The 22,453-nt window shown below is 38.9% G+C and overlaps 2 protein-coding genes across 18 annotated transcripts in view; one reads left to right on the top strand and one right to left on the bottom strand.

Annotated features, from left to right (window-relative positions):
• The window catches only part of plekha7b (pleckstrin homology domain containing, family A member 7b), a 72,834-nt gene extending 64,764 nt beyond the window's left edge, over positions 1-8,070 (bottom strand). For 6 of the 17 annotated variants that reach the window (XM_035944436.2, XM_035944434.2, XM_035944441.2 and 3 more), the window contains exons 1-3: positions 7,897-8,067; positions 7,696-7,772; positions 7,491-7,548 (exon numbers count right to left, since the gene is read on the bottom strand). In XM_035944436.2, coding sequence (XP_035800329.2) covers positions 7,491-7,548; positions 7,696-7,772; positions 7,897-7,979 — 218 coding nt within the window. In that variant the 5' untranslated portion in view covers positions 7,980-8,067. Of the gene's footprint in view, positions 1-7,490; positions 7,549-7,695; positions 7,773-7,896 lie in introns of all 17 variants that reach the window. The other 11 variants (XM_035944430.2, XM_055011581.1, XM_035944442.2 and 8 more) reach the window with 4 other exon arrangements.
• A 6,022-nt stretch (positions 8,071-14,092) lies between these two features.
• nucb2a (nucleobindin 2a) lies at positions 14,093-22,453 on the top strand. Its single transcript, XM_035944458.2, has 13 exons — positions 14,093-14,243; positions 14,617-14,757; positions 15,770-15,877; positions 16,196-16,328; positions 16,470-16,573; positions 18,097-18,282; positions 18,529-18,619; positions 18,739-18,797; positions 18,878-18,970; positions 19,491-19,580; positions 19,691-19,861; positions 20,043-20,100; positions 20,175-22,453. The coding sequence occupies exons 2-13, from the start codon at positions 14,617-14,619 to the stop codon at positions 20,402-20,404; spliced, it is 1,464 nt and encodes a 487-aa protein (XP_035800351.1). The 5' UTR covers positions 14,093-14,243; the 3' UTR covers positions 20,405-22,453.

Raw genomic sequence — 22,453 nt, 5'->3', positions numbered from 1 at the left:
CTCCAGGTCCATTTATAGGGCTGGACAGTGCCATACAGTATGTATTGTTTAACTGTCACCAGCCTTGTAATAAGTCACTGAGGACATAATATTGACAGCGCAGCCCTGCTTAGAAAAACCTTCCGACCTCAAGTGAAGGTTCAAGCCGCCTCACGAGCAAGAAAAGAAGATGGATGCATAAACGTAATAGCCTGAAATGATTTAGACATGATACAAGGATATACTGATAATGACAACAGTAGATATAAATCACCCTACAACAGAGGCAGGACTGGCTACATCACCAACAGCCCTTTTGGCCATGAATCCTAATATCAATTTCAGTATCCCTGTGCCGGCTGCTAAAAATGATGTTAGCATGTGCACTGTTGCCATCTACTCAGGATTAACGAATCATGCTCCAAGGCAAGGTTGTGTCTGTCTGAAGGACATTAAGTGTTGTTAATGTTGCATGTAGTTTGCATGTGTGTGAAGGAGAATGAGAAATTAAGTTCTCTCCATCCTCCACTGTAATTGCCGCGTTCCTCTGCAACTAGCATTACTGACAAGGACTGACAAAAAAGCAATACGTCATGCTCTCTTCTTTACCTTGCAATGAACTAAGCCTTTTCAGTCACCATTCTAATTCTCTGCACACCACACATGGTGCAATGGCGGGAAGCTGAGCAGTGCAACAAGCTGCGACTTAAATCAAAATGAGCAAGCACAAGCTAAGGTAGCTGGCATTCTGTCAAACGCTAGGACTTTGATGCTGCAATAACAATGACCAAGGGCCACATGTGTTTTCATTTGATAACTTGCTAATTTCACCAGCGAGTACAAATAAAACGCAGGATGGTGTCGCCTCGGTGAACACTTTGAATACATTTTCCCACCTGCAGTCATGCGAATCCAGGGAGTAAATCAATCTAACTCAAAAAACAGCTCCTGCAACATGTTAGAAGATTACAGTCCCCTAACACAATGACTTTCCTGGCAAAATCAAGCTTTTTTACTTTGTAAAAATGAGGCAGGAGTAATCTGAGCCATCAAGACTTGTATGAAAAGAATGACAGCTATTTCACAGGATTCACTGTCAGCTAAAGGTGATCCAACAAATCATGAGAAAGAAACAGCAAAATTACCTGATACTATGATAATGAGTGTTCAAGACATAATTCAAAGTACAGGCCCACTGTGGCTCAACATCCACATATGAATTGCATCTTAATGTATTTGTCCATCACATATTTCTATTCCATACAACATGAACTAAATGAGCGCATTTTTAAGTAATGTTATCGAATGACAAAATGAAAGTAAGTCTATTTTACACAATTACATAATTGAGTTGCGACTTATCTGAGCGCAAAAATTAATCACGTCTTACATGCTAAATATGTACAATTAAATTAGTAAGGTGACGGAGCACTTTCAACTTTGTCCCTGTTCACATAAGCAAATGCACACAAAAATGTAATTAAATCACAATGCAGCTTGGCTGCTAATTTAAAACTTGTCAAAGAGAAATTAAACCAACAACAGCGCAGTTCTTTAGACGCTACAGAAGCATTAAATGCGCAGGCAAAAAGCAGGCAAATTTAGCAGGATTCCTCTCCAATTTAAAGAGGTTTAAGATAACTATTCCCCCTGGTAATGATTTAGAGCAAAGGTTTCTGAACCTTTCAGCCCCAGAAACCCAAAATAACTGTGCCAGAGACCCCCATTATCCTTAAAGGTCATTTAAGTACACAAACCCTGAATGCAGAGCAGCACATACATTAGTAGGAGTATCCAAACAGAAGCATAACAACAACACAAAATAACACAACAGTCTGACAACCACATTATTATTTTATAGTCAAAGTAATCTCACTGTGTGAACTGTAGTACTGAGTAAACATACAGTATGTAGGAGCCGCAGACTTACTGTGTGTGTATGTGTGTGTGTGTGTGTGTGTGTGTGTGTGTGTGTGTGTGTGTGTGTGTGTGTGTGTGTGTGTGTGTGTGTGTGTGTGTGTGTGTGTGTGTATGAAAGTGTAAATGGATCCCACGTTACCCTGCAATTCAAAGGTGCTCTGAAAGTGATATTGTCATATTCTGAAGTCACAGCTTGAAGATATATAGTTCCTACAGTACTCTGTAGAGCTCTATAGAGGCAGTTCAACAAGCACAGCTGGCACTTGTAAACAGGAGAATAGCAGGGTTAATACAACACACATCCATAAGGTGTGTCAAAGCAGTTTCTCAATAAGTAAACACAACAAATGAAAAAAATTGCCTTGGGAAAAAGTTGAGACTGCGCCATCAGGAGCAGAGTTCAGGGCAGACCTGCCACTTGCACCATATAAATTTGTAATTAATATTTGCTCACTGGAGCACAAATAGTAGGAAAGCTGCTGGTGTTATGGGATCTTATTACATGGAACATCTGTGACAAGAGGCCTGATGAACCTAATGACATAGCCAATGTCACCAATACCTTCCTCTCTGTAGCATCCAAGCATAGTTCATGCATGAAAACTCTCTCAGGCAGTACAATGGATGTACAGTTAGCATTTTCTATGTTAGTGTACACAGAGGAGCACTCTGCTTAACTAGACTATCAGTAAAGATGGCCAGCTGCTTCACTCTTTGTGTCACCCTCACCTCAGCTTTTCACCGATCCGTCTCCTGTCTGCTTCTTGGAGCAAAATAGCTCCATTTAATTGGTATTCAGTGTTGTGTTTTCAGTCTTTCTTGGTTACACTCCCCTGGCAGTCCACAAAGATTTCCAAACAATGTCCCCTCAAGCCCACAGTCATGTGCACAGACATGCAGTTTATTCAGCAAATCGAGAAGCCTCACCTACCAAACCCAATGGCGTTTCACGCTGATGTTGGTGAAATATGTTAAGCTTCAGCATCAGGGCTTTGAGTTTCAGGTCACATTTTGAGTCTAAGCAGTGACCATTTCTGAGAGAGGTTGGACCGAGTCACCAGAGACTTTCTGCTGCTTCTTTGCCTCTGTGAGGAAAAAAAACAACAACAAACTAGTGTCTTCCTGCCTCAACCTGAAGGAGGACCAGTTGGGAAAACACTTTAGAAGTGATGCCTGTCAAGCAAAACTCATATCTTAAATCCACCGTGGTCAAGCTGTCTCACGCAGAATGATCCTGCACAAAGAAACACAACAGAAGTTTTACCGAACTTTTAAAGTTAAGGTCAGTTTGACAGTTTCCAAAAGAAGCTCAGTTTAAATTTTTTTTTTTCTGACGTGCATTTTTTTCTTGACAGGGCACAAAGATAACTCCTTAATTATGCAAAAACATCTTTAATGTTAGAAGAAATAAAAAATTAGAGGGAAAAGGTAAGCTAGTTTGTTTTTTGGCAGTGATGTTTTGGCCTCAACAGTGCAGTATGGGTTTGATGTGTTTGCAGAAAAAGAAAGCTTCATTAAGACAGCCTAAAGATAACAGCCTGTAGGGACACTGCGCTTCTGTTTTATCCCCTGCTTCAAAACTCCCTGAACGTCTCATGGCTAATTAACTCATGCTGTCCTGATCAAAATAGTCAGCTATTTAAAAAAAAAAATGCAAGCACAACCCAAAAACAGAATAAGCAGCTGGACAAAACTGAAGGTAAATATTCATCAAAGAGCTGAGATGACGATAAACAATGAAGGAACTACTACATCTGACCTGTGAATGAAGTCGGGGACAGAAGCCGAGTTAGCCTTTTTTTTGGTGTGAAATCAATGTGAGCTTTAGTGTGGATATCAAACACTTCTTCCTGGACTGTCCCACAGCATTGTAAGCCCATTCAACAATGTGAACTGTGTCCTCAACAGGACACCATTGTACCACGGTGGGGTCATTTTTCCCTCGGGGGGCTATAGAATTGCACGTTTCCTATGCTCGGTGAGTGCCAGTGATGTGGTGGAACGTAAACCTAACTGAACTCAGGTTGCCCAGCTTTTACTCTGGAATTATTTGCAACAATTTCATATACAAATACAATGTATAAGATAAGTTAATCAAGTGGCTTAGTCTTTAGTTTACAATCTAAAGACTGATGACAGCTGAGGCCGACGACTATTATGACTTCAGCAGGAAGCTTAAAGTAGCTCGGCTCTACCTAATTATATGTTCTATGACTGTCTTTCATCTCCAAATCTGCACTTTTGTTTTCCTTTGCATTTGCTGTGCTGTGCTTGTATTGATCTGCACCCGTCAGACATGTAGACTTCCACACACAGACCTCTTTCATCTGCAGCATTATCTTCAGGGATTGAAATGGGATGATTTTGGAGGATGATTTTCAAATTGGGTCACTTCCTTGGAGATTTGCCAGAAGTATGACAGCCAGACGCACTCTATTTCAATCTGCTGCCACACATGACAACAGAGCTTACCATTAGTTTGAATAATCCTTCCCTCCAGTTTTCCCCAGATTATATTACTATTATGTGTTAATGTCAGTGTATTAGGAGTGCTGAAGTCATATTAATTTAAACTATATGTTATCATAAGTAAATCATCCTTAGTTGAGCTAAAATGCTGAAAAAGGCCTTTACACTTTCTATAAATAGAGCATAACGTTAGTAAGCATCAATCAGATTTAGTTAACGTCTCCAGGCCACAGGCTGACCTACAGCGAGGTGTAAATAAATGTGAGTTTTTGCCACTGCCAGAGTGTCTGAACAATCCCTCCTTTGTGTTCCAACTGGGCTAAATTCCACCGTCAACACAAAACCAAATCTACCGACTGTTGTCACGGCAGCACCATGCAGACTTCTGTACTTGAGTTTGTTGTTGACACTTCCTGGACAGCTAAGAGATAAGAACAGAATAGACCGCAGCAGTTTTTATCAAACAAACTACTTGCTTTGTGCTAAAAATCTGATCTACTTCAGAAGAGCCTCTCAGAAAATCTGAATCACGATTTCCACCAAGCAGCACCAAAACAAACTCGCATAAATTCTATACCTATGGCTGTTGCTGGAGTATAAATAGAACACTGTAAATGCTGATTTGTTGCCAGTTATTAGCTACAAAATTATTTTAGGAGTGCTTTTAGTGGTCTGAAATAGGGCCACAGTCCAAGTTGCCCCGTTCCAATTCTTTTAATATGATTTTAAGGAACAATCCCATTGAGCTAAAGCCATCTTCAGTATTCCAGGTTTGACAAGCAACATTAATAAGGAAAGCACATCTTACATAAAAGCAGTTCAGATGTCCCTGGAGGCTGTTTTAACCTTTAATCTTTTAAACCAAGTTGGGTTTTTAATAACAAAGTAGTAATAAATTAACCAGGCCTGCATATCCACTCTTTAGCTGAATCAGCTGAGCGCTACAGTTAAAAGACAGGTGAGCAGGAAAAAAGAGACAAAAGGGCAGCAACAAATAATCATTGTCATTATCAATTAGCCTGCCGGTTATTTGTTGGAAAAAACTGTCCACAAAATGCCATAAAGTAGTGAAAAATGTCCATCATTAGAGCACAGACCAGGAGGACAGCTGCAGCTGTCATGTTTTGTCACACCGACAATCCAAAACCGCAAAATATTCGCTTTACTATCATGTGTGTCAAAGAAAACCATCACATCCCCACATGTGCGAAGTTCAGAAACAGCAAATTTTTAATGTGTTTGCTTAAAACGGACAATTAATGTGATTAGTCAGTAAGTAGCAGAACAGTATTGATTAACTGATTAATCTTTGCAGCTCAACAAGCCACCTCTCCTGTAGAAACACTGAACAAATACAGAAACCTGGCACTGTCTGTGTCCACAATATATGAAATAAACTGATAAAGATATAAAAGATAAATCCTCCAGTATGAAAAAAATAACAGTACACTAACACCAACACAGTCTGAAGCACAGTTTGGAGTTTTACATCCACAGATACAACAATTTAAATAAGGTTGGCATCAAGATTAAGAGCATCTTGTCAAGATCTCAACTGGTGTCCAAAATAAGCTGAACTCTAACAATCTTTGAGTGCTCCTGTTCACTACTGACTCCAAGAAATTAGCCTTTAGAAACAAAGAAAGAAGCAAAGAGCAGGAGCAAAACAGGAACCTTCCACCAAGCCAAATGGGCAACAAGTAGTGGACTGATTTCACAGCCGTGACATTTAGGCTGCCGTATATCACGCCACCTCACAGATGTATTGTTCCAGCTTCTTACAGAGGAAAAGTGAATGAATGAGGGAAACACAAAGACTGCCTTTATTCTATACACAATATGTCTCAGCAACAACAAATTTGTGGGCTGAAACTCTTTTATGTGTTTTTAAAGCCTTTTTTGAAAGTATTTTTGGATGCCAGAGAATGACTTTCAAAGTGGCTATCGCAAATATGGAAATCCAATTGTTGGTATTTATAAGTATCATCTGTAAAACTATTAGAATATCTCTGTTATCACACTGTCATAGCTAAAATGAAAGAAGTACCTACGTAGTTAATTCAGATCTATGTGGGATATGGAGCAAATACCTCGTATTTGTACCAATCAACCCCAGAAAACCTGCAGCTATGAGGATATAAAATTCTCCATACAGGCTTTCTGTCTGGAGCAAATGGGGCAAACTAAAAGGGCAGGTCCTGGGCTACCCTTAAACAAGCTACAGAGGGAGGAGTCTCTGTTTACAAGGATCCAGATCCAATGCAGACGTCTCCGCTTCGTTTTAAAGTAGCCCATCCATTTGTCATTGTTGGCCCGACTTATCTGATCGGTTTCACCATGATTTTGCTCTTGCTGTTCTGCTTTGCATCATAGTCAACGCCTGATACACACTGACAGACACAAGCCAGAGCCTGAAGATCCACTGCATGCTACAGCGCAGAAAAATAATGTACTGTGTACAAACAGAGAAGAAAAATGCCAATAATGCTGCAGTGCCATTCAATGATTCCCAACCAAAATCTTGCAATTTTAATGCGGGATGTGTAAGTCTGAAAAAAAAGGAAAACTTCACAGTGCCGCATGTGACTTTGAAAATCCTGTCCTCTCTGCTTCAATAATGCAATCATGCCATACATCTCTGTCAACACATGGTCACACCCCTTTGTAGCAACCTTTACAGTTTCTCTCTCATTCACTGCCACACACACACACACACACACACACACACACACACACACATCACTGCTGTACACCTATCTAATGGAGAGAGTAGAGGTCCTGCATGGAGGATGTGAGGAGAATTTTAATAGGCTTCTTCCTGTCCTGCTAAAGCCTCTGCCACTTTCCCTTCCCTCACAAATGCGGGCAGAGATAATTGCTTTCACCTATCCAATGGGACCCCAGCGTGTTAATCCATATGTTGGGTGTGTGTTTATCTCCGTCATTTGTCATCTTACTGTGCATGCGTGCTTTTTAGATGTGCAATCCGGTGTACGCGCTTGAACAAAAACGAGCACTGAAGCATTCCTCAAGCAGCACTTTTAAACAGCAACATGGGATTTTTTTTCTCTCTCTCTCTCTTTCTGCACGATCCACGCAACAATGCACCCCGATCCACTCACTTGATGAAGTAGCTGGCTCCCTCTTCCGTGAAGCCCTCTTCCCATCCTCTGGGCAGATCTACAACACGAGCGAGAACACACGTTGAACAGACAGAAAACACGCTGCAGCAGCAAAGAAACAGAGGAAAGGGGGGGGGGGAACAAACAGCAACAACGTGCCCCCCTTCGGTGTGTGTCCCTGCAAATCACATCGTTTGTGGCGTACCTGAGCGGATCATGTGTCCCGAGTTAACAGGCTCACCAGTGCGTGGATGAAGCCAAGTAGTGCTATGAGTTTTATCACTGCAAGAAAGACACCTGTTACTGAACGGTAATAAAACAGCACAAGAAGGCAAAAAAACCCAAAACAAAACAAAACCATCCAGCCCCGTTAAAAGTGACCTCCAGCAGTTTAAAAGTGGCTCACTTAATAAAGAAGACCCGGCCATCCCTGCAGACTCCGTACGACCAGTGATCAGGTAGAGTGTCCCGTCCGAGAGGTGCCGCCATGATCTCTCCTCTCTCCCTCTCTCTCCGCAGACTTTTTTTTTTTTTCTCTTTTCAAGGGAGTCCAGATAATACCACCACCGCTAGGGCTGCATAGTTTTTAAAGGGGAAGAATACCAAACTGAGCTCCCTCCGCCTTTCTGTTGTAGTCTGAGCAAACCTGATCCCACCCAGCAGCAGCAGCAGCAGCAGCAGCAGCAGCCTGGTGGATGATTAAAACAAAGTTCAGAGCTCTCCAGCAGAGGAATAATTTAAGCCTCCTGCAGAGAAAAGCTGGCTGCAGCTGCAAAAAAAATAAATAAAATAAAAAATGGGGGTGGAACATTGCAAGAGAATGATTTTAGCACAAAGCAGAAACGAAAAGCACGATTCTAAAATAATATATTTGGATTCCACGAAAGCAGTAAAAAATCATTGAAGGGATATTAAAGGATTAAAGGAACCCAGCAACCTCTAAATGCTTAATCAGAGGCAGCCATGTCTGAAGAGGAAAGTAGGAGTTAACTTTCCAGCCAGCCTTTCAGTCTTTTATTTGTTTGAGAGCAGTACCATTCAACAGTGGAGACTCTTTTTTTTTGCACAAGAACAGAAAAAAGTTGGTCAAAAACAAGATCAGATGACATTTCAGGGCTCAAAGCCAACTAGGTGACATTTTTGGCTGTCTGTATTTTAATGCAGATGGCATCACTTTAAAGCACTCTGGTGCACCCGTCTTACTTCACAGACTTTTATTTTGTAAAAGCAAATGTTTAAACACTGCTTTATCTTCACTAAAGTGGACAAAACATGAGGCAGACACATATATGTAACCTAAACCACGTGTGCAATGATAATTGAATAGCTGATTGAACAGGAGTTTGAATGTACAGTGGTGGAAAAAAATTTTGGACACCCCATACATATGCATGTATATTGCATTAAGAATCACTCCTAGGTGCGCTCTTCAAATGCAGTTTCTTTTAGTACAATCAGAGCCATAATACTAAGCAAATCCTAAAAAGCCATTAAAAACTTACAATTGATTGGTTCCATAAAAATAAGAAATTTTAAGTATTGGGTCATTTTGGTAGAATTTAGTTTTGTTAGTTTTTCTTGCAAACAGTAAACAAAAATATATATAATTTGTATTTGTGTCTGTCTAATGCAGCCACACCTTTTGAAACAAAAAAGATTTTTCCACAAATATTTCATGATAATATTTGAGATTGTGTAAAATTTTAAGGGTAGAGGTTGTGGTTATTTTGCAAGAAGATGCCAGGAGAACCCTGGTTCAACTTTCCTATATCTGAATCATTATGAAAGTGAAAATTCTTCTTCCAGATTGAATAAAAAGTCAGCAGTTTAGACATGTGACGCCTCAACAGAATTTTTTGATATAATTACAAGGACGTTAATAAACATGGCAACATGCTGTCCTGTCTTTTGCTGACGTAATGTTCTTGAGAGACTTTACACTGAACAATAAAGTTATCTATTGATTTAGATCTCCTGTCTCTCCAATAACACACCCAAACCTTTTTCTTAAGGAATATTTTATACCGGGAAGAAAATCCGTTGTCTTTTAATTTTCAAGGAAACGTAAAGCACTTGAATAATGCAAGGTCTTTGTGAAGCTGTCAGTGTGTCTGACCTCACAGCACAACATGCCTGCATGTGTGGATGAACGCATGTCCATGCATTAATTGCACTGGAAGCTTGAGATAAACTTTGTCAGCCTCACATCACCTTCACTGCAGTCACACTTTGAGGGCAGAAAGCTTCCCTGACCATGACACATTACAATAATGCTTACACTGCATCAAACGGACCTGCCCAATTTACCGCTGCCACCCATAAATTTCACTTGTGCTCTGTCGGGGCAGGCAATGTTCAAAGTCACAGCAGTGTTGGCACCGGAGTTGTTTTGCTGAGCATCAAGAGACAAGAAAGCAAGGTTTCACTTCATCATACCAGACTTCTCTTATATCGGTGTGATAATCTCTATGTAACGCCATGTTTGAGGGTGTGAAGTATCCCAGTAAGCTCTTTAAACAATCCCAGAAAGATGCACAGAACCCCAGAGTTTCATGCGTTTCGTCTGGAGCATAGATTACTGCAATCTTGATCTGCCCTTTGTGAGAGGAAAACACTACAGGCCGAGGAGCAGAGAGCAACAAACATCTGTCAACATTATAAATATCTGACCCACGGTTCCCTTGTGGGAAGGCTTTGCTGAAATATTCTGCAGTGGTTTAAGGTGCTGTTCTTCAAAAATAGCGGGAGATAAAGCACTTCTTCGAAAAAAGAAAAAAAACGTTATACTACATGAGCTCAAGCAAAACCTGTTCACTGTAAACTTCTTAAAGTCTTATCCGAGTGACAGAAAGTCATAAAGCAAAAGCATTTTCTCTGCTTTAGTATGTTTCTAACCCTACAGATATTCTTAGCACATAAGAAATGGAAGAGCTTAATAAGTAGGAACATACCAAGTATAGACTTCAAACAGGGCACAAAGGGTTAGTGAATACTTTGAGGAATTTCTAAATGATGTGAATCATATGTTTTGGCCTTTGCAGTCACCAGATCTAATCCCAGCTGAAAAGCCTTGAGGAGAACTGTTATACAATGCCCTCTACACCATCAATATATAGATTACATGTTTGGTTTTTCTTAGATTTTCACATCCATCTGTATTTTATCATTAAATAAAAAACTGGATATATAACAGATATATTAGGCTTTTATTTTATTTTCACACTCCTGTATTTTACCTTAAAGAAATGAACCAGTCATGAAACGCATGATTACATCTGTCACAACATCAGAACAGCACCACCCACTTGCAACAGACTGAAGAAAAAGATATGCAGCATTTTGGGGAACCGGGGCTCTGCATTGTAAGGTCAAGCAGAGACCCAGAACAAGAATGAAAACTGTTTGAATCAGTTAATCCTCAATTTTGGTGTAACTTCTTGTTTATTCCTCAGTCAGTCAGTCAAATGAAGGAGAGCTTAGCTGAAACATACATAAATACTGCAGTGTAATCACCCTGTAGCCGCGTTCGGTTCCCGTTATTTGACCTTGTTATGATTTATCATCATCCCTTCTACACAGACATCCATTTATCTATAATAATTTACACGCACAAATACACACATAGTTGCTGCGCAGTCCAGTGCAGCTCTGCAGTACAGTCTGCTGGTACTGCTGAATCCTGCCTCTTGGCTGCCAGAGGCTCACAATGCAGCAAGGTGACTCAATGTTATTGTCTTCTCCTCAGAGAGTCTCCTCCCGCTGAATCACAGCTTACCAAAGGTGCTGAGCAGAAAATGAAATAAAGATTGTCTTGCTCTGACTTTCAGCTCTTCAGCTAGGAATAGTTTGGATCTTAATCTATTTGGCAGATGCCCACAAAGGAAATCAATAGCATCTTTACTGAAATGCTTTTTCAAGGTATCCCTTAATGTCAGCACAGTAAGGTATATAATGAGTGTGTACAGGTGTCTCAGAGTGCCTGAATTATTATTAACACACACAGTGTAGGGTAATATTTAGATGGTATTCTCCTTTCCATTATGCAGCACATTTAATCATCATATAGTTGTTGATTAAAAAGAAGTGCTGATCTTCCCATCTGCTCTCCTTCACTTTCCATTTCAGTTATGATCTAAGACATTGATTAATTACCTCCCAGTTCATCCAACTATTACACTGTTATCTGCAGGGCAGGGATGTTATATTCAGTCATAAGCTCACTTAACCAGATAGAAATTAGATTAATTGTCTTGCTGTCCCTGCCAAAGGTCATAAATTGTCTTTTGTGTTTTCATTCTGTAGCATTCAAATTTCCAGTAGAAACCAAATGTTTTTAAAACTTCCAGGCAACAAACTGCAAGTCTTCATTCAAGTTGATCCATTGTTTAAAGAACTGCAACAGAAAGTGGACATTTGACCAGAACAGCATTTAAATATTCCCTCTCAAACCCTGCTTTTATTTTCTGCCTTGTAATTCAATTAACAAAACAACTATAGCAGGTGAGGGTGCAAACAAGAATTAAAATTTCCCATCTGGCTTTAATCATTCAGTCATTAAGTGCCTTCCAGCATATTGGACCAGTTCAGCAAACATGGATTTCTCTTCATCCAGTATTTCCACAGGGATCTTAATGACGGCAATAATGGACTCAGTCATCACATCCCAACAGCCCCCTCTTCTGGAGAGATTGTATTTCAGCATGTGAATCTGCGAAGCACATATTAAAGTTGATGTTAAGGTCATTTACAAGGTGAATGATATCCATTCTAGTTTGTGCACATCTACTCTCACAGAACTTTTACAAGTAGTGACATTTATCAGCATTTCAGTCTGTGCCACATCACGTTCTACATCATGTTTGACGCAGTTGCAAATAGTTGTGGCTAAAGCAGCAACTATAAACAAATAACCAAGAGGATTGTTCACACAATGCTTACGGGAACCTCAATGGTAGAAATGAACACTACAATAAATACTAAAATGTACCCAGTTATTATGTGTTACAACTACAACACATCAAACCAATGAATGTCTGGTTTCAGAATAAACAGAAAATTGTTTCACATTTGAAGTCTGCTCAAATGTCTTCAGAACAGCAGAGTCTGACTAGCTGTAAGCACAGCCACAAGGTTCTATGTAAGATCTCCCCACGGGGACAGTGAGCAGAAATGGGGTGAGAGGTGGACATAGACCCATTAATCACAAGCTGCTGCCTCCTGAGCTCAAAAGCTGATACAGAGCTGCAGTTTTGGGGTTTTCTACAGCCTTTATTTTTACAGAAATTACAGTAGAGACCGACAAAGAAGAAGGATTTGCAAACTCGTGTCTTGAAAATGTCCCCATGACCTTGAGATTTGCTAATGATACAAGGTACATAATATAGGAGGAGTGCAGCCCAGAATTCAAACACAATTAGCTGTATATTAACCAAAGTACTCCAAATATAAATTTTTTTGAGGCGATTGTATTGTAGTTAAGCCTTTTTCATTTTTATTTCATGCTCTTATATTTAGCTATGGACTACGCTGAAGGTTATTATTTTGCATATAAAACATATATGCTTGTGAAATGTATTGCATTGTTACTGGCTTAACAGCAATGTGTAGTACTAATTATCCATCTTGACCAGCTGTACTATTAAAATGCCACAATAATGCATCAGTAATTTTATTGCAATATCATTATAAAGGCTATAAAAATACTCACAGGGACCGATGTAATTTTCTAGAGCCTGACGGATTGTACAGACAAGAATCAGAACTGCTCTGCTGGACAAACTATGTGATGTCACTGTTTCTAAATTATCCCAAGCATATTTTTCTGTATAGTCTTTTGCAAACGAACGTTTTCATATCAGTATTTAAAACAACAAAACAAATACCCCACTTAGCAGGGAACATTTCGACGACATTGGCTAACATTACCAACAAGTTATTGCAGGCTCAGATGATTTTTTTTGTAAAACATCCTTGTGATGTAATATAATAAGAATAGTATATTGCCTGCAATATTCTGAGAATGTTTTGGGGGAATTTGGGTGTTGTTGAGGTAACACATAAATATTCCCGCAATTTTCAAAAATGTAGATATCAAAAAACGGATGTTCTTAATGCAACATTTGTCTCAGGACACTTTTTTTCCAATTAAACATTTTTAGCGAATGTATTCCTGCTTCAAAGAATAAATATCCTGTAAGCTAAAAAGAAAATGTACCTGAAAACATTAGTAGAGCTTTGCAGAATTTTCTCAGAACATTTTTGGAACAAAAAAAATTCTACCTGGGATGCCAATACATCTGTGACAGGTCAATATCAGCTGATAACAAACTATTATTATATTTGTGCAATACATATTTGATTGATCAAAAATAGGGTTAAAAAAGAAAAGAAAATGAAATGAAACTGAAAACGTAATTAATACGCTGAGAAAATACTTTGCTAACAGAAAGATTAATTCAGAATCACCACTGGTTTCTGTGTTTCTCTAATTTCCTTATTTCAAACTGATCTCATCGATTCGATCAGAAAAAACGAAGGACCCGCCCACCTGCTTCGTCGTCATCTCGCCACGTACAACTCAATGCAACGCAACTTGCTACTTTGTTTGACAGACAGCTGACACGACCAATCAGATTAGCGCTGCTCTTCACACAACCTGCATGCTGACTAGCGAGCTAGCTGCCGACATATCGCCAGCTGAGAGGAAGCGACGGCACGAAAGCAGAGCAGACGAGCTTCAGGATTCACAATAAAGTGAGTTTACAAGTGACACATCTTTGGTGCTCTTTGCTGAAGGTTTTAACATCTTATTTAGTGTTTTGTACTTGTGTGGCGTAAGCTTAACTGCTTAGACTGACAGCTTAACGTTACATAAGTATCTGGCTTTTTGGTGCTTGTCACTTATTAGCCAAATCTGTCAGTGCTAAGGCTCCTATGGATATTATTAGCTAGCAAGTAATGTACAGTCTGTGGAGGCTAGAGGAGCTGTTTGAATGGGACAAAAAGAGGAAGCTGGACACACAACGATGCTTACACACAGAGACACGTTGACTGTTCATGTTTGCATACTGTAAAGTCCAAAACTCAACTATATTCAGCATAACACTGTCCTAATTCTTATTTCCAGATGTATTGGAGTCGGGCCTTTCACACCGGCTGGGTTCTGCTGCTGTTCCAGCTGATGTGTTTGGAGGCAGTTCCAATCAGTATGGACAAGACAAAAGTCAAAGAGCCGGAGAAAAAACCTGAAGAGCCTCCAGCAAGTGTGGTAAGAAGAAACAAGACTCATACACAAGCTGAAAATCCATAACAAAACATAAATCATGTTCTGTGGTGTTGTAGCCATGAAAGGAAGCTGTGATATTTTTTATGCAGCTGCAGATTTACCCATAGATTAGATAGAAAATTAATCGTTTTAATTTCCACACATCAGAATTTTTCACTGACTTTGATAATCGATTAATTGTACAACTATTTAAATTCCAAATCGTTGCTTATTACTGCTTCTCGAATGTAGAGATGTTTTGTGTTTTTCTGTTTCATTATTCTCTCAATTCTTTTATTGTGATGACAGGCTAGACAAAAGGTGCAGACAAGCAGATTAATTATTAATGTTGGCTTAGATAACTTGTCATGTATATTTCTGTTTTTTTCATTTAATAGAGCAAATGATTAATTAATGTTCAGAAATTAATTAGCATGAATTATTTGTTAGTTGCAGCCCTGATACTATGCAGTTATTAGCTGTTATATAGGCAATAAATGATAGAGTGCAGCTCTTTCACAATGACGCTGCTAATTTCAATGACAGATCGCCTGGTATGTCATTGCACTACAATTCATTCTTCAGATGCTGCACTTAAAACTTATTACAAATCAATTTCACAGCGAGTGCAATAGTTCCAGATGTTCTTTATTTGTGAGTGCATAGATATGAGTGTCTGTGCATTTGTATCTGCCTGAGGAACCTTTTTATTGGATAATAAATAGGTGGTCTTTAACCACAGAGCAGCTGGCAATTTAACAGAAGGCAGTACCACAGTTTTGGACAAGTCTTGTCATAGCTTTATCAAACATCCGGCCAGAAAACCTGATGTTGGTCAGCAGCAGATATGTGTTTCATGAAAGCTAAATGTTCTTTAACAAGCAGTTGTGAAAATACGATGTTATTCAGCAATGTCATACATTTTACAAAGTGATAATTACTGTTGGATTACTCGTCATGTTATTTGTAAAATATATGTTAAAGTTTTTACACTACTTTTATTTTTCTTTTATAGGACACAGGACTCCACTATGACCGCTACCTCAGAGAAGTCATTGATTTTCTAGAGAAAGATCAGCATTTCAGAGAAAAGCTCCACAATACAGACATGGAGGACATTAAGGTATCCTGCTTTTTATTGGTTTGGCTTTATCACAATGGTAAATGTTTTTCCCCACCAGCCTCGAATACAAATTGAGCAAATCATTATTCTCACTAGTGAACTTCAAGCTTATACTTGTCCAGGAATGGAATAAATCATGGATTTTTTTTTTTGAGAAATAACGCACAATATCACCTGCAAAATTCATTTTTAGTTATGACAGTTAAAAAGAAAGATGTATTAGTCATATTGATTTTCACATTAATTCATTCAATGCATGCACTGCTTTGTTCATAGTGTTAATAATGCAGAATTTTGCATTATTTGTTTATATTATAGCAAGGTAAGCTGGCCAAAGAGCTGGACTTTGTCAGCCATCACGTCAGAACAAAACTAGACGAGTTGAAGAGGCAGGAGGTAAACCGACTCCGGACCCTGATTAAGGCCAAGCAAGACCTCGAAGGAGGGAATGGTACGTGTGCAACAAAATTTGTGTTTCATTTTGAATTAGGTTTTAATTAAGATGATACAACTTGAAGTTTTCATTCGAGGTAGAGAAATATAATGTTATATCTATGTTTTTTGTATTTGTCAATTATTAACCTCTAAATAGACATCGCAGTGGACCACCAGGCTCTGCTGAAACAGTTTGAGTACTTGAACCACATGAACCCACATACATTTGAAGTGGATGACCTGGATCGGCTCATCAAATCGGTAAAGCTCATTGATACTTCATTCTACATCGTAGAAGGTATACAAATGGTAGACTTTGAGGAACTGTTTTATTTTGGCTCAGTGGAGTGTTGCTAATGCCTTACTTGTATGCCAATGATTGGAGGAAGGTTTCAATTTGGTAGACAATGACAAAATGTAAAGAACCAGGAAACAGGAAGGCTTTAGTAGGTGTAGAGGTCAGTAGTGTAAGCAGGCAAAAACTGCAGCTGGTGTCATTTTACCCTTCTTTTAATTATCAGTATGAATTGTTAAGAAATATTTTTTTACAAAATGTATATTTTTCAGCCTGCTCCTGTATGTCAAATGATCTGACAACAACTGCATTTCTTTTTGGTGGTTTATCATAAAGTTATTTTTGATCATTGTCCTGTTTTAGAACCCATCCTCTTTTCAGTTTCACTTTCTTGACTGACTGCATGACATTTCCATCCAGATTTTGCTGATATTCAGTGGAGTCCATTCTTCTCTCTATTCATGCAGTGCTTTCTGTGCTGCTGGCTGCCCGCAGCCTCATAGCAGAATATTTCCACCCCCATGCTTCTTTTTTTCTCCAAACTCATCTTTATTGATTACGGCAAAATGGCTAAATTTGAACATTTTCTGTTAACAGCACCTTTTTCCCAAAGTGACTGGTTTGTTCAGATGTAGAGTCGTATGCTTAAGATGTTGGCTTTTGTGATAGGGCAGCAGGTGAGACTTCCTCCTGATGACTCCTCTGTGTAGACACTGGTTGTGCATCATCATTGCACAGTGCAATGTTGCAACACCGCTTCAGTGTCAGCGAAACTTTCCTCCAGCTCTTTTGCAATGGCGTGTGGGTTTTCTGTTGTTTTTCTGCCCAGAAAGTTTGTGATCTGAAAGTTTTTTTGGCCTTCCCAACCTTGTCTTAACTTCTGTTGTTAAGTCATGTGGACATTTTGAACAAGTTATCTGGAATCTTTTTATTGCTTTTTCCTGCTTTGTAGGCAGCTGATAGATTCATTTTCAGATCCTCAGTCAGTTACTCAGAGGAGGCTTTTGATGTTGCATTTATTCACTGCTAGGTTTGAAGGGTCAAAAAATGTATCAGCTTGAAAATCGCTGTCAGTTAGCAATTCCAAATGACCATTCTTGACATGTATACAAATTTTAGCAAATCAAAAAGTCCAAATGAGTTCCTGATGTAAAAAGCATTAACACAGTAACATTTTAAGAAAGACTTATTTTCTAAAGCGTCAGTAGCTGTATTTACTTGTTACTAAAAAAATCCGCAAATAATGCAATTATTTCTCTCAGATGTGCCCAATATTCTGCATACAACTGTAATTTTACATCACGGAAAATTAATTCAGCATTCAAGAATCTCTGTAAACAGAAATATAAATACAGTGTAAATCCATCTGTTTACAACATGAGGTATACAGCATAAAAATAGAACTATTCTGAACTGTTAAGACATTGTGCCATATAAATGTTTTAAGGTAAATTGGTGACCCTTGAAAATATTTTTCACCTGCATCCAGGCCACTAAGGATCTGGAAAACTATGACAAAGAGAGACACGAGGAATTCAAGAGGTATGAAATGATGAAGGAGCACGACAGACGGGAACACCTGAAAACACTGGACGACGAAGACAGAAAGAAAGAGGAGGAGCACTATGAGGAGATGAAGAAGAAGCACGCTGACCACCCAAAAGTTAACCATCCGGTAAGTAAATTAGGTGCACAGACAGCATTAGAGATGTTACAGTTAATGAGAAGAAACTATTTTCATCCTGTGTCATGTTACCTTCTTCTTGTCCAGATTATAAGAATATAGGCTCCACATGGTACTTACGCGTGGTGGCTTTAGGGCAATTATTTTCAGGGCTGACATGTTAAACTATGTAGCAGAATGTTCAAATGTGGGTTTTTCTACCTTTGATTAAAATGTCATTTTGCTTCTGTGTTGCAGGGTAGCCAGAATCAACTGAAGGAGGTTTGGGAGGAAGCTGATGGTTTAGACCCTGAGGACTTTGACCCCAAGACCTTTTTCAACTTGCATGGTAAGACCTTTACCAACCAGCACCTGTTAATATGGGATGAATACCCATTCCTTTAGTCCTGCATAATGCATTTTGTATTGTTTTACCATTGTCATCTATTTTCTTATTTCATGATTTAGATACAAATGGAGATGGCTTCTTCGATGAACAGGAGCTTGAGGCTTTGTTCACCAAAGAGGTAAAGTCATGGCATGTGAAAATTTACGATTTCTTTTAGTGAATGGTCTTTGCACTGACTGTTGTCCTCGGTGATTTCAGCTGGAAAAAATTTATGACCCCACCAATGAAGAGGATGACATGGTGGAGATGGAGGAGGAGAGGCTTCGTATGAGAGAGCATGTTATGAATGAGGTACAGTAAATTGGACTCAGAGCCCTGTTGTCATGAACATGTGCAGACCACAAAGCTGACCCCTGTTTAGCTCCAGCAAATCAGTATAAACAAGAAATATGATAGAAGCCATCGGTAAACGTGGCAGCATGTTACAAATATTTCATATTATATAGTCTTGTGTTGTTTTACTATTCTAAATGTTCTTAGCGCTGCTCATTAGTTCGTTGAAATACAATAAGATTAAAAAATATATTCATAAGCTTCTTTCACACTAAATAGTAATATCTTTTTTATAGCACCTTTTGAAGTTACAAAATGCTTTACAATAAAAGAAAACAGCAAAGAGTCACCTTTTTATGTACCGATTGTCATGACGCTAATGCAAAGCCTATGGCTAACTTCATAGTTTTGTTCAGAAAACAAAAAATAGAATTATGTCTCTTTGCATGTTGTGTTTAATAGACCCTATTAGTGAGTGATTACATATACAGTATAAAATCTATCCTTGAAAACCTTTTTGCTCTTGTTCTTCTTCAAGGTGGATTCTAACAAAGACAGGCTAGTCTCTTTAGATGAGTTCTTGGTTGCTACAAAGAAAAAGGAATTCTTGGAGCCAGATAGCTGGGAGGTGAGATGATATGTGTTGACACTACTGAAGAGTAATACAATCAGAAAACCATTTTGTTAAAAGGAGCAGGACTCTGATCAGTGGTGTCCCATTCACTTTGCATTTCTCAGACCCTGGAGCAGAACCAGGCTTACACAGATGAAGAAATGAGGGAATTTGAGGAGCATCTTGCTCAGCAAGAACAGGATCTGAACCAGAAGGCTGTTGACCTCCAGAAACAGAGAGATGAGCTGCAGAGACAGCAGGAGCAGCTTAATGCACAGAAAATTGAGCTGCAACAGGTAAAGAGCAGTACACTGTTACTTTAAAAGGGTTGCTACTGTAGATTTACAGTGAAATTGACACGCTTTATTTTCTATTCATGCTAATGTAATGTAAGTTATCAACTTAATGTTACTATCCACAATGCGGTGTGCACTTTTCAAATTGAAGAAAATTTAACATAGAAATCCAACATTTCAGGCTGTTGAACATATGGAGCGGCTCAAGTCACAGAAAGTAGAACTTCCAGAGGTTCACGGTAAGTATTGATTGCACCATTTCGTTTTACAGGCTATTCTCTGAGAATGTAAAACTGATTATTTTGTGCTGCAGTTGAAGGAAATCCTGTTCCAGAGATACATGCAGTTGACAACCAGTTACACACTGAACAAGAGGTCCAACAACAAGAACATCAACCTACACACCACGCTCCTCAAGATGTACCTCAGGAAGACCATGTACAACAAAATCCAGACCTGGCTCAGCAAGGTCTGCCCCTGACACATCAGGATCTAGCACCAGGCCATCAAGAAGCTGCACAAGGCCAGCATAACCTGCCATAACAATGCTGACAACACTTCAGAAGCAGACTTTTGCAGCATCTCCACTCCTGCGTGCAGAGGAGCAGTCCCACCAGAATATAAGGCCTCTTTAACCAGCATGAGCAGCATCAGGGGTCTGGAGTACACTTGAGATGAAGGAGAGCGACACGAAAGGAATCCCTGTTATCCCTGATACCAGTGTTTGTTAATAACAATAATCCTTGGATTGCAAAATGGAATTACAATTGTAAAGCGACCTAACATGGACATGTATCCTAAAAAGTGACCACTTACTTTTTCAAGGAGTTGTGTTTTATTACATCAGAAATGATCAAGATTGTGTTGTTATCTGATCATATCCAAATATAATTTAGGTGAGCTTTTATAACCAGCTGTTTGCTGTTCAAAGTCTAGAACCTCTAAAATGACATGCTGCTGGCTCCACGACCTGATGGATTTGACTGAAGAGCCTGTCAAATATCTACAGTGCAGCTGTTAATGGGGATAAAGGTGTAAAAAAGTCTTTTTAATTTTACTATTTTGACCTTGGTTTTCTGTCAAGATACCCCCAAATATTTCCAAAAAGAAATTATGTGCGAAACTTGTGCTGAAATGTGTTTTACTAGACTGTATCAAATATTTTACAAATTGACTGCAAGAGACATTTTGAAGATTTCTTTATTGTATTAAAAGCTCAAACGGAGTAAAGATGCGCTATAGAAATTTTATTCAACATACAGCATTTTTATGCTGCATCATTTCACGTAAAAAGTAAAAGTAAGGACTTGATGCAACCAGATACAGATAGGAATCCTCGATCTACAAGATAGTTAGATCTTTGCAGAAAACGGTTTTTTTTTGCTATCATGTCCAGCTGCCATCATTATTGCTACATTTTACAGTCTTTTAACCTTCAAGAAGCCAGACCACTCGGTCCTCGCACTTTGGTGAGGAAATACAACACTTTTGCTACTTTCTTAATATGGTCATTTTGCTTGCTGTTATACTCAGTCAACTGTTTATCTACCATGAAACATCTTTTTTCTTGTGTACAGTCAGATTTTCAGAGTTTTCTCAGCTGTATAACTAAAAATGCGCGCTGTGCTTGAAAAGACGTGGCGCTGGTCATTTTCAGGCCACGCTGCAGCTGTTCTCCGTTGACTTTGTTAAAATAAAGGTGCTAGATTCTTAAAAATAGATATAGGAGAGATAAACAAGTCCTAAGTCCTGCAGAATCTGTTATGGGAGTTTCAGGTTAGTTACGGTGTACTTTTGGGAAAAAAAAATTAAAACCAACTGCTTGCCCTACAGGATGAACAAAGGTTGGCCCTCTGGAGTATTGAATTTGTTACACACTGTAGTGGGCATGTGTGTTTATTCATGAGTTGATCATAGTTGATCTTGATTTTGAATTTGTTTAAAGAAACGGTTTTGATGTCAGGAAGGTATTTTTTTCAGTTGAGGTTACAGTGGTGTGTTTCTTCATAATCATCTGCATCAGAGTCTGGATTTGTTCAGTTAATTAAAAGATTTTATTAGAAAAGCGGTAAAGCTCTGAATATAAGCTACGTCAGATAACCAGCGTCACAAAAATGCAGCAGTTTTTTATCTGTCGAAGTGTGAGACCATAAAAACTTCTGAATTTGGCTTCTTTACTTTCAGTTCACGTCATTGTGTTTGGTACAAGATGTGTATTACTTTGTCCTAATTAGGACAAAATTGGAATATTTTTCCCCCAGTTTGCTGGTTTGGTATAATTGCTGTGCTTTTCAGGTTGCTTTTTCTCAAGTCATGTTGTTTCTACTAGCTAGCAGACTGGCCGTGGCAAAAAGTGTTGTCGACGTTTAATGAAGGCTTAATTCGCATCCACTGATCACATCTTTGCCTTACTGTGGTTTACTTAAGAGAACATTTTATTTTCTGTGTGCCATGTGTTCCTTTGAAACAACAACGCATTATGGTTTGCACAAAATGTACAGGTGATGTTTCTGATCGCTTGCTGCTGGATACAAGAGTCATTTGACAAAACTGTACACCTCAGTTCAAAATAATAAAACAGTTTACCTTTCA

Source organism: Amphiprion ocellaris, chromosome 1, assembly GCF_022539595.1.
Source record: "Amphiprion ocellaris isolate individual 3 ecotype Okinawa chromosome 1, ASM2253959v1, whole genome shotgun sequence".
Lineage (NCBI taxonomy): Eukaryota > Metazoa > Chordata > Actinopteri > Pomacentridae > Amphiprion > Amphiprion ocellaris.
The sequence above is the reverse complement of the archived record's forward strand: the minus strand, read 5'-3'. Positions and strand labels throughout refer to the sequence as shown.